We start from the raw sequence: 15,990 nt of genomic DNA, 5'->3' as shown, positions 1-15,990 counted from the left end.
CTATGGGGGCTGAAGTGGTTAAGAAGAAGCCACCAGTGATTTTTCTACCATCACACAACTGTCTTACCATAGGGCACAACAACATGCGCTGTATTTGTAGTAATCCTTGTGAGCGTGTGATATTCACCATGCGCCATCACACTTTTATTTTATGACTTCTCTATGGTTTTATCCATTTTTCCATCCTCATTTGTCTCGCATCCAAAATATTGTTAATGTGTATCTGCAAACCTTGTGTCTTCCATAGGCCCTTCTTGGACATGGTTTACAGTACACTGGAAGGCACAGATGATGACTACTATACTCTGTTTGTCTTATGTCTTCTTTATGCTATGTCCCGTAATAATGGTAAGTGAAGTTGATAAAAGCGATACAGTGTATTTCACTCTTTCACAGTCATGTCCATACGGTAGATCAGTCTGCAATCTGTAAAAGTCTGATAAGGGCAGCGGAGCCATTCATTTAAAGAAGCCCTCTAACCTCCTGACATGTCTGTTTTAGCAGCTTCTTGCGTTCCTTGTGTAATAAAAATTCTGGAGCATCTATTTTTTATAACTCTGTATTGTGCCATTCCTTTATTATTCCTTCTAGAATTTATGAATCAGTTGCTAGCAGTTTGCAATGAAGATCCAGCTGGGTGTTACCAGTTGGGATGTGTCCTTGCACAGTCTGACATTATTCAGTCAGTGCTGCCAGTTTCAGACTGTGCAGGGACACACCCTCAGCTAGTAACACCCTCATTGCAAACTGCTAGAAATGAATTCATAACTTGCAGGAGTAATAAAGGATTGGCAGAACATAGAGTCATAAGAGAAGATGTCCCCCAATTTGTTACTAGATGGGGGATGCAAGAAGTTACTAAATCATACATGTCAGGAGAGTTGACAGGTAGTGTTGATCGAGCACCAAAGTGCTCTGGTGCTCGAGTAGAACACTTTGCTATGCTCGGGTGCTCTACAGATTGTTTTGCCAATGTAATCCAGGGGGCAAGGACATTGGCAGATATATACCACCCCCCTGGTCTTACAATTGGCAAAATCCCTAATGGAGTATATGTGGTGAGTAACTGAGCACGTAACAGTTTTGGCTGTAGAGAAGAAGTTACACGCCTTACATCCTCCACATCTGGTTTCCTGGAGAGCCAGGTCTCCTTGGTGGGTGAGGCCACATAAAGACCGCGAACCAAACGGTCACGAAGACTTCTACCTTTACGGTAAGTAATACTGGGATATTTAGTGATGGCGTCAGTGAGGTCGGAGTCAATTAATAAAATGAATGGCCCATTTTATCTCCAGAAAACCTATGGGGGTATTCAGATGTGGAGGGTGTAAGGCGTGTAACTTCATCTCTACAGCCCAAACTGTTACGTGCTCAGTTACTCATCGCATGTACTCCGTTTATTTAAGCACCCGTCTTGAGTACCCCCTGATGAACCCAATAGACTGGGGGAAAAGCGTCGGGGTGACAGGTTTGTTGGTTACTGATTAGGGCAATCTAGGGTAATCCAGGGTAGGCACGGGGACGGAGGGTCACCACCTTTAGGTGATGCCTCCGGGCTGAGGGCCAATCAGGATCTCAATAGGGAAAGTAGTGTTCCCAAACGATTGTTTTCCTCGCATAACCCATCCCCTGGTCCCTCTTTTTATCCTGAATAGGGTGGTTTGTGTATTGATTGACCAGCTTGGTCATTTTAAGGATATCCATAAAATTAAAGATTTTAGCGTTCCAAGGTTTTTCTTCTATATGTTTTTCTTTTTTGATGGAACTCAGTTATTCATTTAGTATCTGAATCATTTTTTTGTCTCACTTCTGATGTTAACCAGAACTCCCTTCCTAGTAATATTGCCTTTCTTTTGGTTGATAGGAATAAATCCTGATAAATTGGAAAAAATCCAGTTGCCGTTGAAGCCAGCTAAAGACAGCCATTCCTACAACCATGTGTTAGTAGAGAGATTGATAAGAATAATGAGCCAGGCGGCACAGCCAGGTAAGGCTCAGGTCTTCCGTTTCTATAATGCCCATTGCTGTTTTTGCATTTCCTGGGTATCGTAAAGACATTGTGGCAACTGATCTCACTTCAGCATTTGTAATGTTCTTCTCTACTGGCAGAATAGAGCTTTTAACCCATTATGTACCAATGAATAGGGCACGAACACATCAGAATTATCTGAGCCCTGCACTGTCAAGTGGTCAGTGACCCCTGAACCCCCTCTTAGGTTGTCAACGTTTGGAGGGTGAAAGAGTGGTAACATGATTGGTATTGCAGCCTATAGGGATATTTCAGTTACAGCAAGTTATCTCTGAAATATGTATAGGCTGTCATGACTCTACCAAGAGCAGCTAGGAGAAAGAAAGATTGGACCTGCAAGTCTATTGTGCAGATGTGTAGCTATGACCCCGGCTGACCTGTTACATGTGCTCTTGGCAGCTGAAGGCATCTGTGTCTGTCCCATGTTCATATGTGCCCGCATTGCTGAGAAAAATGATGTTTTAATATATGCAAATGAGCCTCTAGGAGCAACTGGGGCGTTGCCATTACTCCTAGAGGCTTTGCTCTCTGCACTTCGATTGGCAGGGCCAGGCAGTAAAAATATCATAAGGCCTGGCCCTGTCAATCATAGTGCAGAGGGAGCATCAGTTGCAGAGAGAGCAGAGGCTCTAGGTGTAACCGCAACCCCCCCGTTTCTCTGAGAGCCTAATTTGCATATATTACAACATAATTTTTCTCAGCAATGCAGGCACATGTGAACATGGGACTAAGACAGATGCCCTTTAACTGATTGTTTAACATGTTGAAGCGTCAAATTGAAAGTATATGATATGATTGAGGGCAAATCTAATGCGGATTGGTGTAACTTTGCAGATGGAAAAGTGCGTTTAGCCACACTGGAGCTTGCATGTACTCTCCTCAAGCAGCTAGTTCTGATCGATGGCGACTGTATTATAAAAGATGTCCACCTAGCCTGTTTGGAGGTAAGTGCTCGCTCAGTCCATACCGTTCTTGTGTGAAACTTTGCACGTGTTGCTGCAGATGTATTGTATCAGTACTTAGATGTGATAGACATCCATGTCTGTCTGGTAGATCAAGCGGCTGAGGCTACTTTCACACCAGCGTTTTTGATGGATCCATCAGGGATCAGCAAAGATGTTTCCGTCATAGTAATACAACCGTCTGCATCCGTTCTGAACTGATCCGGTTGTATTATCTCTAAAATAGCCAAGACGAATCCGTCTCTAAAACCATTATAAGTCAATAGGGGACGGATCCGTTTTCTTTTGTGTCTGAGAAAACGGATCCGCCACCATTGATTTACATTGTGAGTCTTGACGTATCCTTCATGCTCCGCACCACATTTCGGACAGAAAAACGCTGCTTGCAGCGTTATTCTGTCCGCAATGGGGACGCAACCAAACGGAACGGAATTCATTCAGTTCAGTTTTGTCCCCATTGACAATGAATGGGGACAAAACGGAAGCGTTTTCCCCCGCTTTTGAGATCCTATGATGGATCTCAATAGCGGAAAGTGAAAGCGCATATGTGAAAGTAGCTGGAGTCCGTTATAAATAACTGATTCTGAAATCTAGTCTGATATGTATGACATACTATTCAAAGCTTTTAGAGACTTTCCCTTGTAGAAATAATATCCCATTTTTCATACCCAGGAGCAAAAATGTAATTATTGCTTTCTTTTATATGTTTGTCTGTTTAGGGTGCGAGAGAAGAAAGCGTTCATCTCCTGCGACACTTCCATAAGGTAAAATACTACCAGGTAAAATTCCGCTCACTTTGAAATTTTAATGTAGGAAATTTAAATGTTGGTGAAAGGTTGCCAAGGTCAGAACATTTGACAGTCTAAAATCCTGTAAAGGCAGGATTGGCAGGAACTTGCTTGAGTTCCCCAGCAGTAGATACATGATATCCAGCGGGATCATAGCAACTGTTTTCTGGTACTTCAGCATTTAAAGGCTATATACACCTTTTGGGGGGATTATTTTTTTTTTGTGTGCATTGTACTCATTATGAGCTAAAAATTATTTTTTCCCGCACCCATGCGACTAGGACCTCCCATCCAGGACAGGAAACCTGAAGAGATAAAATGGTTCACACCCCCACCACACCTCAGTTCAGGTTTCCTGTCCTCCGGATAGGAGGTACCTGGGCAGTTCCCTCTTCTTTTTTTTTATATATATATATATATATATATTTTTTTTTTTTAGGATCTCTCCTCCGGGAGGCTGGGGAAGGTCCGGGTCTACAACACCGTAACGGGGCCTATCTCTGGCGGCGTAAGTCTCCTGGGGGGGCCATCCCCTAAGTCTGTCCTGCTTCATGCCTCTTCCCAAGCCTCATTGGGGAGCCGCTGTGGCCGTGTTCAGGCGGCTCCCAGTCCATAGTAGTGCGGTGGCCGGCGTCCCACTTCCAAAATGGCGGAGCATGCTCCTGATTCGCTCCGCACATGCGCGTGGGGGCGGCTTCTTCCGGCTCATTAAGGCTGTTTCCGGCAGCGCTGACCGGAAGGGGGAGGTCTCACCTGCCTCATGGATTAGGCGTTTTTTGGGCCTGGTGTTAAAAGGAGCCAAGGCGCGTAATAAGTCAGCAGCAGGAGGGGATAGCGAGCCTTGCTGCACACACAGTGCTATGCACGATCTGGAGCCTCCCCGAAACATGTCAGAACCAGGTGACGCCGGACGCGCTGATCCCTTGGAGCCCCTGAGGCCCACAAGCCCGGTATTGAACCTGAGGATTGGGGAAGCTTGACTCAAATTGGTGAGATTGATCGTCTACTGATAAATTTGGGTGGTGTTTGCTTTTTTGTAGGTAGCAAAAACACCTAAGAAATCTTCCGGCAAAACTAAACATAAAGAATGTGGAGGATGTAGAGTAGCGTTATCCGCTTCATATGCTAAACAACTATGGCAAGCTTGTATAGATAAGTTAGTCATGGAAGAATCCCATAGCTTATCTAAAACCATTAAGTCCTTGGTACGATCTGAAGTTAAAGAGGACCTTTCACTTGTATAAACTATGTGAACTGAGTATGCTGCCATATAGAGCGGCGCCCGGGGATCTCACTGCACTTACTATTATCCCCGGGCGCCGCTCCCTTCTCCCGTTATAGGCTCCGGTACCTTTGCTCCTTAAGTTATAGTAGGCGGGTCTTCCCTTGTCTTGTGGGCGTCTCCTTCTCCTAGGCTGCAGCGCTGGCCAATCGCAGCGCACAGCTCACAGTCTGGGAGAAAAAAACCTCCCAGGCTGTGAGCTGTGCGCTGCGATTGGCCAGCGCTGCAGCCTAGGAGAAGGAGACGCCCACAGGACAAGGGAAGACCCGCCTACTATAACTTAAGGAGCAAAGGTACCGGAGCCTATAACGGGAGAACGGAGCGGCGCCCGGGGATAATAGTAAGTGCAGTGAGATCCCCGGGCGCCGCTCTATATGGCAGCATACTCAGTTCACATAGTTTATACAAGTGAAAGGTCCTCTTTAAGTCTTCCTTTAAATACTTCAGTCGGGGACGTCCGAAATCACCAGCGGGGAAAGCGCTATTTCCACCTGAAGATACTGAGCCCTTGTTAAAAGCCGTAAAAACCACAATGCAATTAGAGGACGTAAAACAGCCTAAGACTATCGCTGACCAGGTTTTTGAGGGCCATAGAGTTTTCTCCGTTCATAGGAACATAGAAGCACTGATTAAGAAAAAATTGAAAAAACCTGACAATTTTTTTTTACCAAATTTTGTAAAGAGAATATATCCATTTGAAGAGTCAGTGGCGGGCGTATGGGACAGAGCTCCTTCTGTAGATGCCCCTGTAGCTAAAAATAGCCAAAAAAATCGGTTCTTCCGTTTTAGGATTTACGCTGTTTAGGAGATCCTTTAAATAAAAGAGCAGACGTTTATCTTAAACATACTTGGGAATGTGCCTCTACAAGTCTCAGGCCGGCCATTGCCGACTCTTGGGTCTCCAGGTCATTAAGGCCATGGTTAGGTCATCTAGAATCTCATATTAGAGACAAAACTTCTAGAGAGGACTTACTATCCTCCTTCCCAACCTTCCTCAAGGTGGCAGATTTCCTTGCAGACGCTTCTATTGATGTGGTTCTTTTTTCTGCCAGAGCAGCTGCCATGTCAAATGCAGCAAGGCTTGCTATTTGGCTTAAATCATGGAAAAGGGGTTTAAGGGTCCAAATCTAGACTTTGCTCTCTCCCATGTGAAGGTTCAAGATTGTTTGGTTCCTCTCTTGATTACATCTTTGTCATGCCCCGCTCTGACGATGTGCGGAGGTCGGCCAGGATAGCAGCACGAGTTTAGTGTTTGTTTTGGAGCTGTGCTGGATCCGCCTCTCATCAGGTGCACTGGGTGGGGTCATTAGTTTAAATAGCACACCATCCCAGTGCTTTGAGCGGATTATAGGAATCACTGTGGTCTTGGAAGCTAGGAAGGAAGGTTGTCTGTTCCAGCTCAGAAAGATAAGTGTGGTTTTAAGTTTGGTTGTTTTGTGTCATCTCTCCCATCCAGGTTCTGTGCGAGCAGGCTGCTCCTATTTCCCCTCTTCACCATCTCAGGGAATTTAGGGAGTTTCAGCCCAGGCACGGGGACACATCATACCTACCACCAAGGTCTGCATGTGGGCTGAGCAGTGCAGGGAAAGAGGTCAGGAATTAGCTAGGTGGTGACCCTTCCCCTGTCTCTCGCCCAGAGCCTGGTTGGTGGTTTATTTGTGAGTCTGAGTGCACGTCCGCCGTGACAGTCTTAGAGAGAGCCTCTGACAAAAAGGAGTTTCCGGTTCCCCAGAAAACTTATTTTTTCTTAAACCCCAGGCCAGTTTTAAAAGACAATGGGGTAGGCAAAGTAATAGAAGTGAAAGAGAATTTTTTTTTCAAAACCCAGGAAAACAGACCAAAAGACAAACCGCAATGACGCCAAGTCAGGTGGGAGAAAGGCTGTCTCAGATCTTCCCAGCCTGGAGGTCCGTTTCTCAGAACAAGTGGATCCTAAGTTTAATAAAAAACGGATTCCGGCTGGAGTTCATTTCTCGACCAAAAAATGTTTTCACTCAGACAGTTCGTCCCAAAAATCCAGAAGAAAGGAAAGCTTTAGAATCGGAGAATTTTTCTCTCTTGGACAAGGTTGTAGTTTTTCCAGTCACTAAGACAGAGAGGGGCAAAGGGTTCTGTTCCCCTTTATTTTTGGTGGAGAAACCAAATGGAACAGTCCGGGTTATTTTAAATCTGAAGAAACTGAACAAATCCCCGGTCTACAAGAAATTACAAATGGAGATGATAAAAATGACTGTGAACCTCCTCTTCCAGGATTGCTGAATGGCAAGCCTGGATCTGGAGGATGCGTATTACCAGCGGAAGTTGCTACATCTCCAATACAGAGCCCTTCCCTTTCGGTGTAGCGCAAGCTCTAAGAGTCTTCACCAAAGTGGTAGCGGAGTTAGCACGTCGGGAATTACTCTGGTGCCCTATCTGGACGATTTTTTCATAGTCTCTCAGTCAAAAGAAGGGCTAGAAAAAGCTATGAAATTCCCAGATGGACGAATGGAAGTCTCTGTCTCAGGCCCAGATACAAACAACAGGGAATATAACAAACACAATACAATAAGAAAAGACAAGACTAGCTGAAAGTAGAAAACCTGCAACTTCAGAAACACCACAGAGTACAACCGACCAGCTAGTTAGAAAACAGAAAGAAAATCTATAAACCGCACCTCCAAGAGTGAGAAGCGGCTACTTATGGGAAAGGTAAATTACCAACAGCAACACCTGAAGCAAGGGGTATGGCATTCACCAAAACACAGACACAATAAGATCCACAGGGAACTTGTCAATTTAACCCACGAGTTGCCAGTCTCTTCGATCTCCTGTTACCTGCCACGGGAACGTCTGTGACAGTACCCCCCTTCTACGGGTGACCTCCGGGCACCCAGGACCGACCTTATCCAGGTGACATCTGCGAAAGGCATTAACAATTGGCATTAACGTCGTATATATCGGCACCCACATCCTCTCCTCCGGTCCATAACCTCTCCTCCAGTGGACAAGATATTGAAGGGATCCACGGAGAACTCGAGAGTCAACTATTTTCGCGATCTCGATTTCCTGATTACCGTCCACCATGACCGGAGGGGGTGGCAAGGAAGATGGCTGTAAAGGTTCCACATATTTTTTTCAACAAAGACCTATGGAACACATTAATGGCCTTGATCTTATATGGGCCGATAAACCTTGGACCCAACTTCCAGGAAGGTACCTTCAACTTAATTTTTCTTGTGGACAGCCACGCAGAATCACCCACACTTGGGTCCGGACCAATCATATGTTTACTGTCAGCCACTCGTTTATATTTGATGCCCATATTTTTCAAGTTATTTTGAATTTTTCGCCATATCGATGACAATGATGACGAAAAACTTTCTTCCTCAGTAGTATTAGAACCAGAAAATGTGCCAAACTGCGGGTGAAACCCATAGGCCTCAAAAAATGGCGACTCACCAGTGGAGTCCTGACTACGATTGTTTATGGCAAACTCTGCCAAAGACAAAAAGAAAGACCACTCCTGGTTCTCAGATACCAAACATCTCAAGTAAGTCTCCAGACTCTGATTAGTGCGCTCCGTCTGTCCGTTCGACTGAGGATGAAAAGCCGAAGAAAAGGACAGTTGAATTCCCAGACGAGTACAGAACGCCTTCCAGAACCTGGAAACAAACTGAGTGCCGCGATCCTAGACCACGTCAGAGGGAATGCCATGGAGTTTCACAATGTTGTCAACAAATACCTCTGCAAGGGTTTTACCATTAGGTAGGCCTTGTAATGCAATAAAATGTACCATTTTACTAAAGCGATCAACTACCACCAGAATAACTGTCTCTTTCCTAAAGAATTAGGTAGATCAGTGATAAAGTCCCTGGATACATGAGTCCATGGACTGGACAGAATGGGTAACGGAAGTAAAGATCCAGAAGGTCGAGTATGTGTCACCTTGGCACGTGCACAGGTAGTACCGGCTGACACATAGTCCTTCGCACACTTACGCCACCCCGGCACTAGAATCTACAAGATATGAGGTTGGCAGTGGACCTACTCCCAGGATGTCCTGTAAGAACCGTACAATGGTGTTCCTCCAACACCTTGTGACGCAATTCCGGTGACACAAATAGTTTCCCAGAGGGACACGAGTCCGGTGCGTCTCCCTGAGCCTCTAACACCTTTACCTCAAGGTCAGAGTAAAGAGCGGATATCACCATCCCTTTAGACCGTATGGGACTCGGGTTTTCAAAATCACCACCTCCCGGGAAACTACATGACAAGGCGTTCGCCTTGACATTCTTAATCCCAGGACGATAGGTGACAGTGAAATTGAATCTGTTGAAAAACAGGGCCCATCTGGCTTGTCTTGGGTTCAGTCGTTTCGCCGACTCCAGATAAGCCAGATTTTTGTGATCAGTGATTACCGTGATCGGATGAATCGCCCCTTCCAACCAATGACGCCATTCCTGAAAAGCCAATTTAATGGCCAGCAACTCTCTGTTACCCACATCATAATTTTTCTCAGCGGGGGATAGTTTTTTCGAGAAAAATGCACATGGTCGCCATTTACCAGGTGATGGGCCCTGTGACAAAACTGCTCCTAACCCCACCTCGGATGCATCTACTTCCACAATAAACGGTTGTGACACATCTGGCTGCACCAATATGGGAGCAGAAGAGAAGCATTCCTTAATCGCAGAAAAGGCTTGCAACGCCGAATCAGACCATACAGAGACATCTGTCCCTTTCTTAGTCATGTCCGTTAAGGGTTTTACTATTGTCGAATAATTCTTAATACATTTTCGGTAATAGTTGGTGAATCCTAAAAACCGCATAAGAGCCTTCAGATTTTTGGGTCGATCCCAGTCCAATACAGCACGGACCTTCTCAGGATCAATTTGAAAACCCGAAGATGACAGCAGGTAGCCCAAGAACTGCACCTCGTGTACAGCAAAAACACACTTCTCTAATTTTGCGAACAATTTATTATCCCCTAGGATCTGTAACACCTGTCTCACATGATTCTGTTTCCATGTCAAGAGAATAAATAAGAATGTAATCCAAATACAAGATCACAAACCTCCCCACCAGGTGATGAAAGATGTCATTCACAAAATGTTGGAAGACTGCCGGGGCATTTGTCAACCCGAAAGGCATGACCAGATTCTCAAAGTGCCCCTCAGGAGTATTAAAAGCCGTCTTCCATTCATCCCCTTCCTTGATCCTAACCCTTAAGTCCAACTTATGCCCACTTAAATCCAACTTGGAGAACACCTTGGCACCAATAATCTGGTTAAACAAATCGGGAATCAAAGGAAGAGGGTAAGGATCACAGATAGTAATCTGATTGAGTTCACGAAAATCCAGACATGGCCGAAGACCTCCATCCTTTTTTTTTTTGTTTTTTTGTTTTTTTGTTTTTTACAAAAAAGAACCCTGCAGTCACTGGAGACTTGGAAGGTCTTATGTGCCCTTTCTTCAAAATCTCGGCAATATATTCTCTCATCAGAAAGATTATTCAACCTAGATTTAGTCAATTTAGCCCCGGGAATAAGATTGACAGGGCAATCATATTCCCGATGAGAAGGTAAATCCTGACATCCACTCTCAGAAAACACATTGGCAAACTCTGATATAAAAGAGGGTACAGCCTTAGTAGTAACTACTGAAAAGGATGTATTGAGACAGTTATCAATGCAATAGTCCCCCCAATCCAGAATCTGCCTAGCTTGCCAATCGATAGTTGGATTTGCTTGATAAGCCATGGTAAACCCAGAACCATAGGTGCATTGAGACCTTCCAAGACAAAACACGAGAGAACTTCTTGATGAAAGTCACCCACTCTCAATCTGATTTCATGCAAAACTTACGACAAACACCTCTGAGTAAGAAGGGCAGAATCAATAGCAAATACAGGAATGTCTTTTTTTAATGTACTTGGTGATAACCCGTGCATGCGGACAAACTAGGTTCAATCAATCAGGTTCACCCCGGCCTGCTGTCGATAAATACTTCAATTACCACAGTTTTTTACTCTAGCGCCACCACGGCAGTCAGGAGAAATCGGGTACTACAAGCAATGGACAAATGCACATTATCTGACTCCCCACTCACACCTCCGATAGTCAGATGGGATTTACACGCCCCTTTTTGTTTCTCTTTTTGCCGCTGAATGCTTGGACATAGATTGACAAAATGTCCCCTTTGACCGCAGAAAAAACATACTCCCTGCTTGCGACTTTTACTTTTGCAAGCAGATCCCGGAGTCGCTCCCCCTATTTGCATGGGTTCATCCCCAGGTATAAGCTCAGAAGTCTCTTCACCCAAAGAGTCAAAGGAATTTGGTACGTTATGTAATAGAACATTCTGATAGAACGGGCCCTTACATTTCTCTCTCAGGTATCAATACGTACAGCCAAAGACATAGCGGCTTCCAAAGACTCAGGATTCTCATGAAAGACCAAAGCGTCCTTCAGCCTCTCAGATAATCGCTGACAAAACTGGCTACCGAGAGCTGGATCGTTCCACTCAGTATCCGTAGCCCACCTCCTAAATTCGGAACAACAGATCTCCGCCGAACGCTCTCCCTGACGCAGGCTGCGTAAATTTACTCTCGGCCAGGGAGGTTCAGTCCGGGTCATCATAGATGAGACTTAAAGCTCCGAAAATGCATCTACTGATCGGACAGGTCAAGTAACCACTACTAGGATCAGCCAACAGTGGTCTCTTCATCTGTGAGACAGTCGTGCGGAGGTCATCCACCTTCAGAGACAGCCCCTGTAGCTGTCCGGTCAATGCAGCGATAACATCCATTGCTGAACTGATACAGACAACAAAATGACGGTTATCCAGCGGTTTATAATGTCACGATCAGTGTGGGGGGGAAAACTCCACACTGAGCACAGGAGGGAAGGGGAACAGTAACTGGGCCTGGAAACTAGGGAAGAAACAGGTCACCTCCTAGACAACCCTAATCCGGGCCCTAACTACCGATCAATATGAATAGACCTTGAAGGTAGGAATATTCATATGCTATATACCTAGGCCCTTACATCCCCATAAGGCCCTGGAATGAGGTTAGGACCAGAGACAACCTATTCCTCCTCAGATGGACGAATGGAAGTCTCTGTCTCAGGCCCAGATACAGACATCAGGGAATATAACAAACACAATACAATAAGAAAAGACAAGACTAGCTGAAAGTAGAAAACTGGCAACTCCAGAAACTCCGGCCCTATCTCAGAAGCCGTTTGAACCATTAAGCGAAATCTCTATCAATATGCTTTTTTTAAAAATGGCCTTCCTTATAGCAATAACCTCAGCTAGACGGGTATCTGAGATTCAAGCTTTTCCTGCCTTCCCTCCCTACGCCACGATTTTGGAGGATAAAGTAATCATTAGACCAATCCCATCTTTCCAGCCCAAGGTGGTCTCAGATTTTCACAGAAGTCAGGATGTGATACTACCCTCTTTTTGCCCAGATCCAGTCAATATGTTAGAAGAAAAATTTCATTGCCTAGATGTCAGGAGGTGTCTAGTGTTTTACCTAGATTCCACGTCACCTTGGAGGATAGATGAAAATCTCCTTATCCAGTTTCAAGGAAAGTGTTGGGGCCGCAAAGTTTCCACTAGTGTTATTGCTAGATGGGTAAAGAATGCTATTTCTCTTGCCTATTATTCCCTTAGCCTGCCTCCTCCAACTGAGTTTGGGGCTCATTCTACCACGGCCATTGCGACTTCTTGGGCAGAGAGGGCAGATGCTTCTCTGGCCCAAATTTGTAGAGACGCTACTTGGAGTTCTCCCCATACTTTTTTTTTTGAGATTACGGACTGCATCTTGATTCAGATGCGGCCTTTCGGAGGAAAGTGCTACAAGCTGTAGTCCCCCACCCCCTAATTTTTCTTTGTCTTATAGTTTAGTCTCGCATGGGTGCCGTCATGGATGAGGGGAAAACAATAATTGCTGTTACCGGTAATTGTTTTTCTTGAAACCCATGACGGCACCCCAAAAATTCCTTTCCTAATATAATTAAGAAAAAAGTATATATGTACATATAGAATTATAGTGATAGAGCTTCCTCCCATGGGAAATTAGAGGAGTTACCGGATAGGTTCTCTTCTTTTCCATTATGTGTATTGTTTTCTGTTTTTTTTAAATTCTTCTTTCTTGGTGGTTGGCACGCTTCAGGACGTCGGTTTATTATAATCACTGAGGTGTGGTGGGGGTGTGAACCAATGTATCTCTTCAGGCTTTTCTTTCCTGGATGGGAGGTCCTAGTCTCATGTATGCCATCATGGATTTCAAGAAAAACAATTACCGGTAAGAGAAATTATTGTTTTTCAAATGGGCTTTATTAAAAATATGGAGTCCTTCTCTCTGTACAGAGTTGAGATGCTCTACTAGCAGGATCTGAATTTCCTCTCTGCTCCATCAGACAGGACAGCTCTCTGACCTTGTAAACTCTCTTCAAAGCTCAATTCTTATCTTACTGATACGAATGTGGCTTAAATAACTGTTTATCTGACCTCTCAGTAGTTTACAGATAAGGGTTATTAGATGACTGGCACAAAGGGAAAGTAGGCAGAACGGCTCAATATTTTTAATAAAGACCAACTGAAAAAAATTTTTTTAGCACCAAATGAGTACAATGCGATCTTAAAAAAAAAAAAAATACTCCTAACGGTGTACATAACTTTTAAGATGTTGGCAAGTTTATATTACTAGCTGCACATGTGTTGGTAACAGTACCTGCATGCAGCTAGTAATAATCATTAATAAACTATCAGCACTGATGTCCGATAGTTTTCAGAATTCATTCATGGAGGCCCGCCATCAGAAGCGTGCAGTACTCTATCTTTCTTTGTGGACTCATAGACCCCAGGTGTATGGGCGTGCAGCGTCCACCAAACCCTCTCTAGTGCTGCTCTGCGCTGAGTATATGGGCGCGCAGCTTTAGTTCTGCTCCTGATGACATGCTATTTCATCAGAAACGCGTCTCTTTTTAGAGAGAAGGGTCATAGGCAGAATGCTATTTCATCAGAAATGCTATTTCATCAGAAACGCTCACTGTATAAATAAGTCATCCCAGCTTCTCCTCCTTGCTATGAATAGCAGACTAAGAAAGATGCAATGTTTGAGATGATAGGGGGAGAGTAATATGTTACATAGTAATACATATTGTCTATATATATGACGCATGGGTGATAATATGTATCTTTCTGATATCTCCATACTAAATAACAATTAGTGGCGTATTTAAGAAAGGAGGTTTGGTCACATACGATTAAAGAGACAAGAACCTCCTTCTTACGCATCATCACATACCCGGCAAATACATGTATGCATCAGTGTCTGCATAAATCCAGCTGCAGCTACTCCTATCTGAAAGGGGTTTTGTCTGCTTACACTGCCCTTTTATCTTATACCACACACACACTGGTTAGATAATTGGGCTTTAAAGGGCATATGTCAGCAGTTCTGTACCTATGACACTGGCTGATCTCTTACGTGTGCACTTGGCAGCTAAAGACATTTGTGTTGGTCCCATGTTCATATGTGTCCACATTGCTGAGAAAAATGAATGTTTTAATATATGTAAATGATCCTCTAGGGGCGTTGCCGTTACACCTAAAGTCTCAGCTCTCTCTGCAACTGCTGTACCCTCTCCACTTTGACAGGACCAGGCAGTGTAAACTTCATCATGCTTGGTCCTGTCACTCAAAGTGCAAAGGCGCCGCAGTTTCAGAAGTAGCAGAACCTCTAGGTGTAACAGCAACGATCCTGTTGCTACTAGATGGTCATTTGCATATAGTAAAACATAATTTTTCTCAGCAATGCGGACACATATGAACATCGAACCAACACAGATGCCTTCAGCTGCCAAGCGCACATGTAACAGGTCAGCCAGTGTCGTAGGTACAAATCTGCTGACAGATGCCCTTTAAAGAAAGTGGATATAAAAGCATGTAGCAGACAATACTATATGTAAAGCTGAGCCTACCGGCAGATGTTAAGGTGCTCCGTGTATATTGCTTTATGCACAGCGCCATACACTGTATTGTGGCTGTGCTTGGTATTGCAGCCCAGTTCCATTCACTTGACCGAGCTACATGTGACCAGTGAATGTAACGTTACTGGCCTAGGAAGAGGTCACAGCCTCTTCAAACAGCTGATCTGCAGTGGTCCCCCACCGATTAGATACTGGTGATCTATCCTGAGGACAGGCCATCAATATAAAAATCTCAGACAACCTTGTTAATTATATCAAGCAGAATTTTCTTTGGGCGTTGTATAGTTGCCAGAGGAATGTTTTGACCGGGCATGCAGGAGCGTCTCTCCACTCCCGACATCAGTTTGGGCTGGAGATATGCTTAGTGGAAATATACTTTAACACTGAATAGCAGTCTTTGACTAACCTGATTTCTGAAATAACATTTCCTACCTTTTTTTTTTTACCATGAAAGCTTAGCTCAGTGTTCTAAAGATGTTAATACAGTAACAAAAGGCAAACAGTATACAGTAAAATACCGTGAAAGAGTCTGAGTGTCGGATTTTGTCATATCCAGGAATTATCATGTAAACTTGGGAGCTAACAGACCCTTGTCTTTTTCCCGTTTATTGGGACCTGTGTTTATCTTGGACCATGTGTTTAATACTGTGATTTAAACAGCCAGCAGCATTTTCCGTATTTCCCGTTAATTCCTGCTCTTTGTAGTTATGGCTTGGACTCAGTACTCGACTTTGCCGTTCATTTATTTATTCTTAGCTTATCACAGAGCATAGTTTTTAATTTTCAAGATTTTACCAGATCCAGAAAGTCCCTGTCATCGATTAAAGGGGCTTTTCTAGTGGGGGGAAAAAGTTGGTGGCACTAGGAGTTCAAAAAGAAGCAAACCATTATTTGCTGATCCCTTGTAATTCCCGTTCTGATTGGCTCGCCCAGAAGGAGTACTTCT

The 15,990-nt window shown here is 44.3% G+C and overlaps 1 protein-coding gene across 1 annotated transcript in view; it reads left to right on the top strand.

The window, feature by feature from the left end:
* CLEC16A (C-type lectin domain containing 16A) overlaps window positions 1-15,990 on the top strand; it is a 393,790-nt gene that overhangs the window by 102,872 nt on the left and 274,928 nt on the right. Inside the window, exons 13-16 of the mRNA XM_040441186.1 lie at window positions 248-348; window positions 1,865-1,987; window positions 2,864-2,973; window positions 3,711-3,755. Coding sequence (XP_040297120.1) covers window positions 248-348; window positions 1,865-1,987; window positions 2,864-2,973; window positions 3,711-3,755 — 379 coding nt within the window. The remainder of the gene's footprint in view (window positions 1-247; window positions 349-1,864; window positions 1,988-2,863; window positions 2,974-3,710; window positions 3,756-15,990) is intronic.

Source organism: Bufo bufo, chromosome 7 (assembly GCF_905171765.1).
Source record: "Bufo bufo chromosome 7, aBufBuf1.1, whole genome shotgun sequence".
Lineage (NCBI taxonomy): Eukaryota > Metazoa > Chordata > Amphibia > Anura > Bufonidae > Bufo > Bufo bufo.
This window is presented reverse-complemented; position numbering and strand designations above follow the sequence as displayed.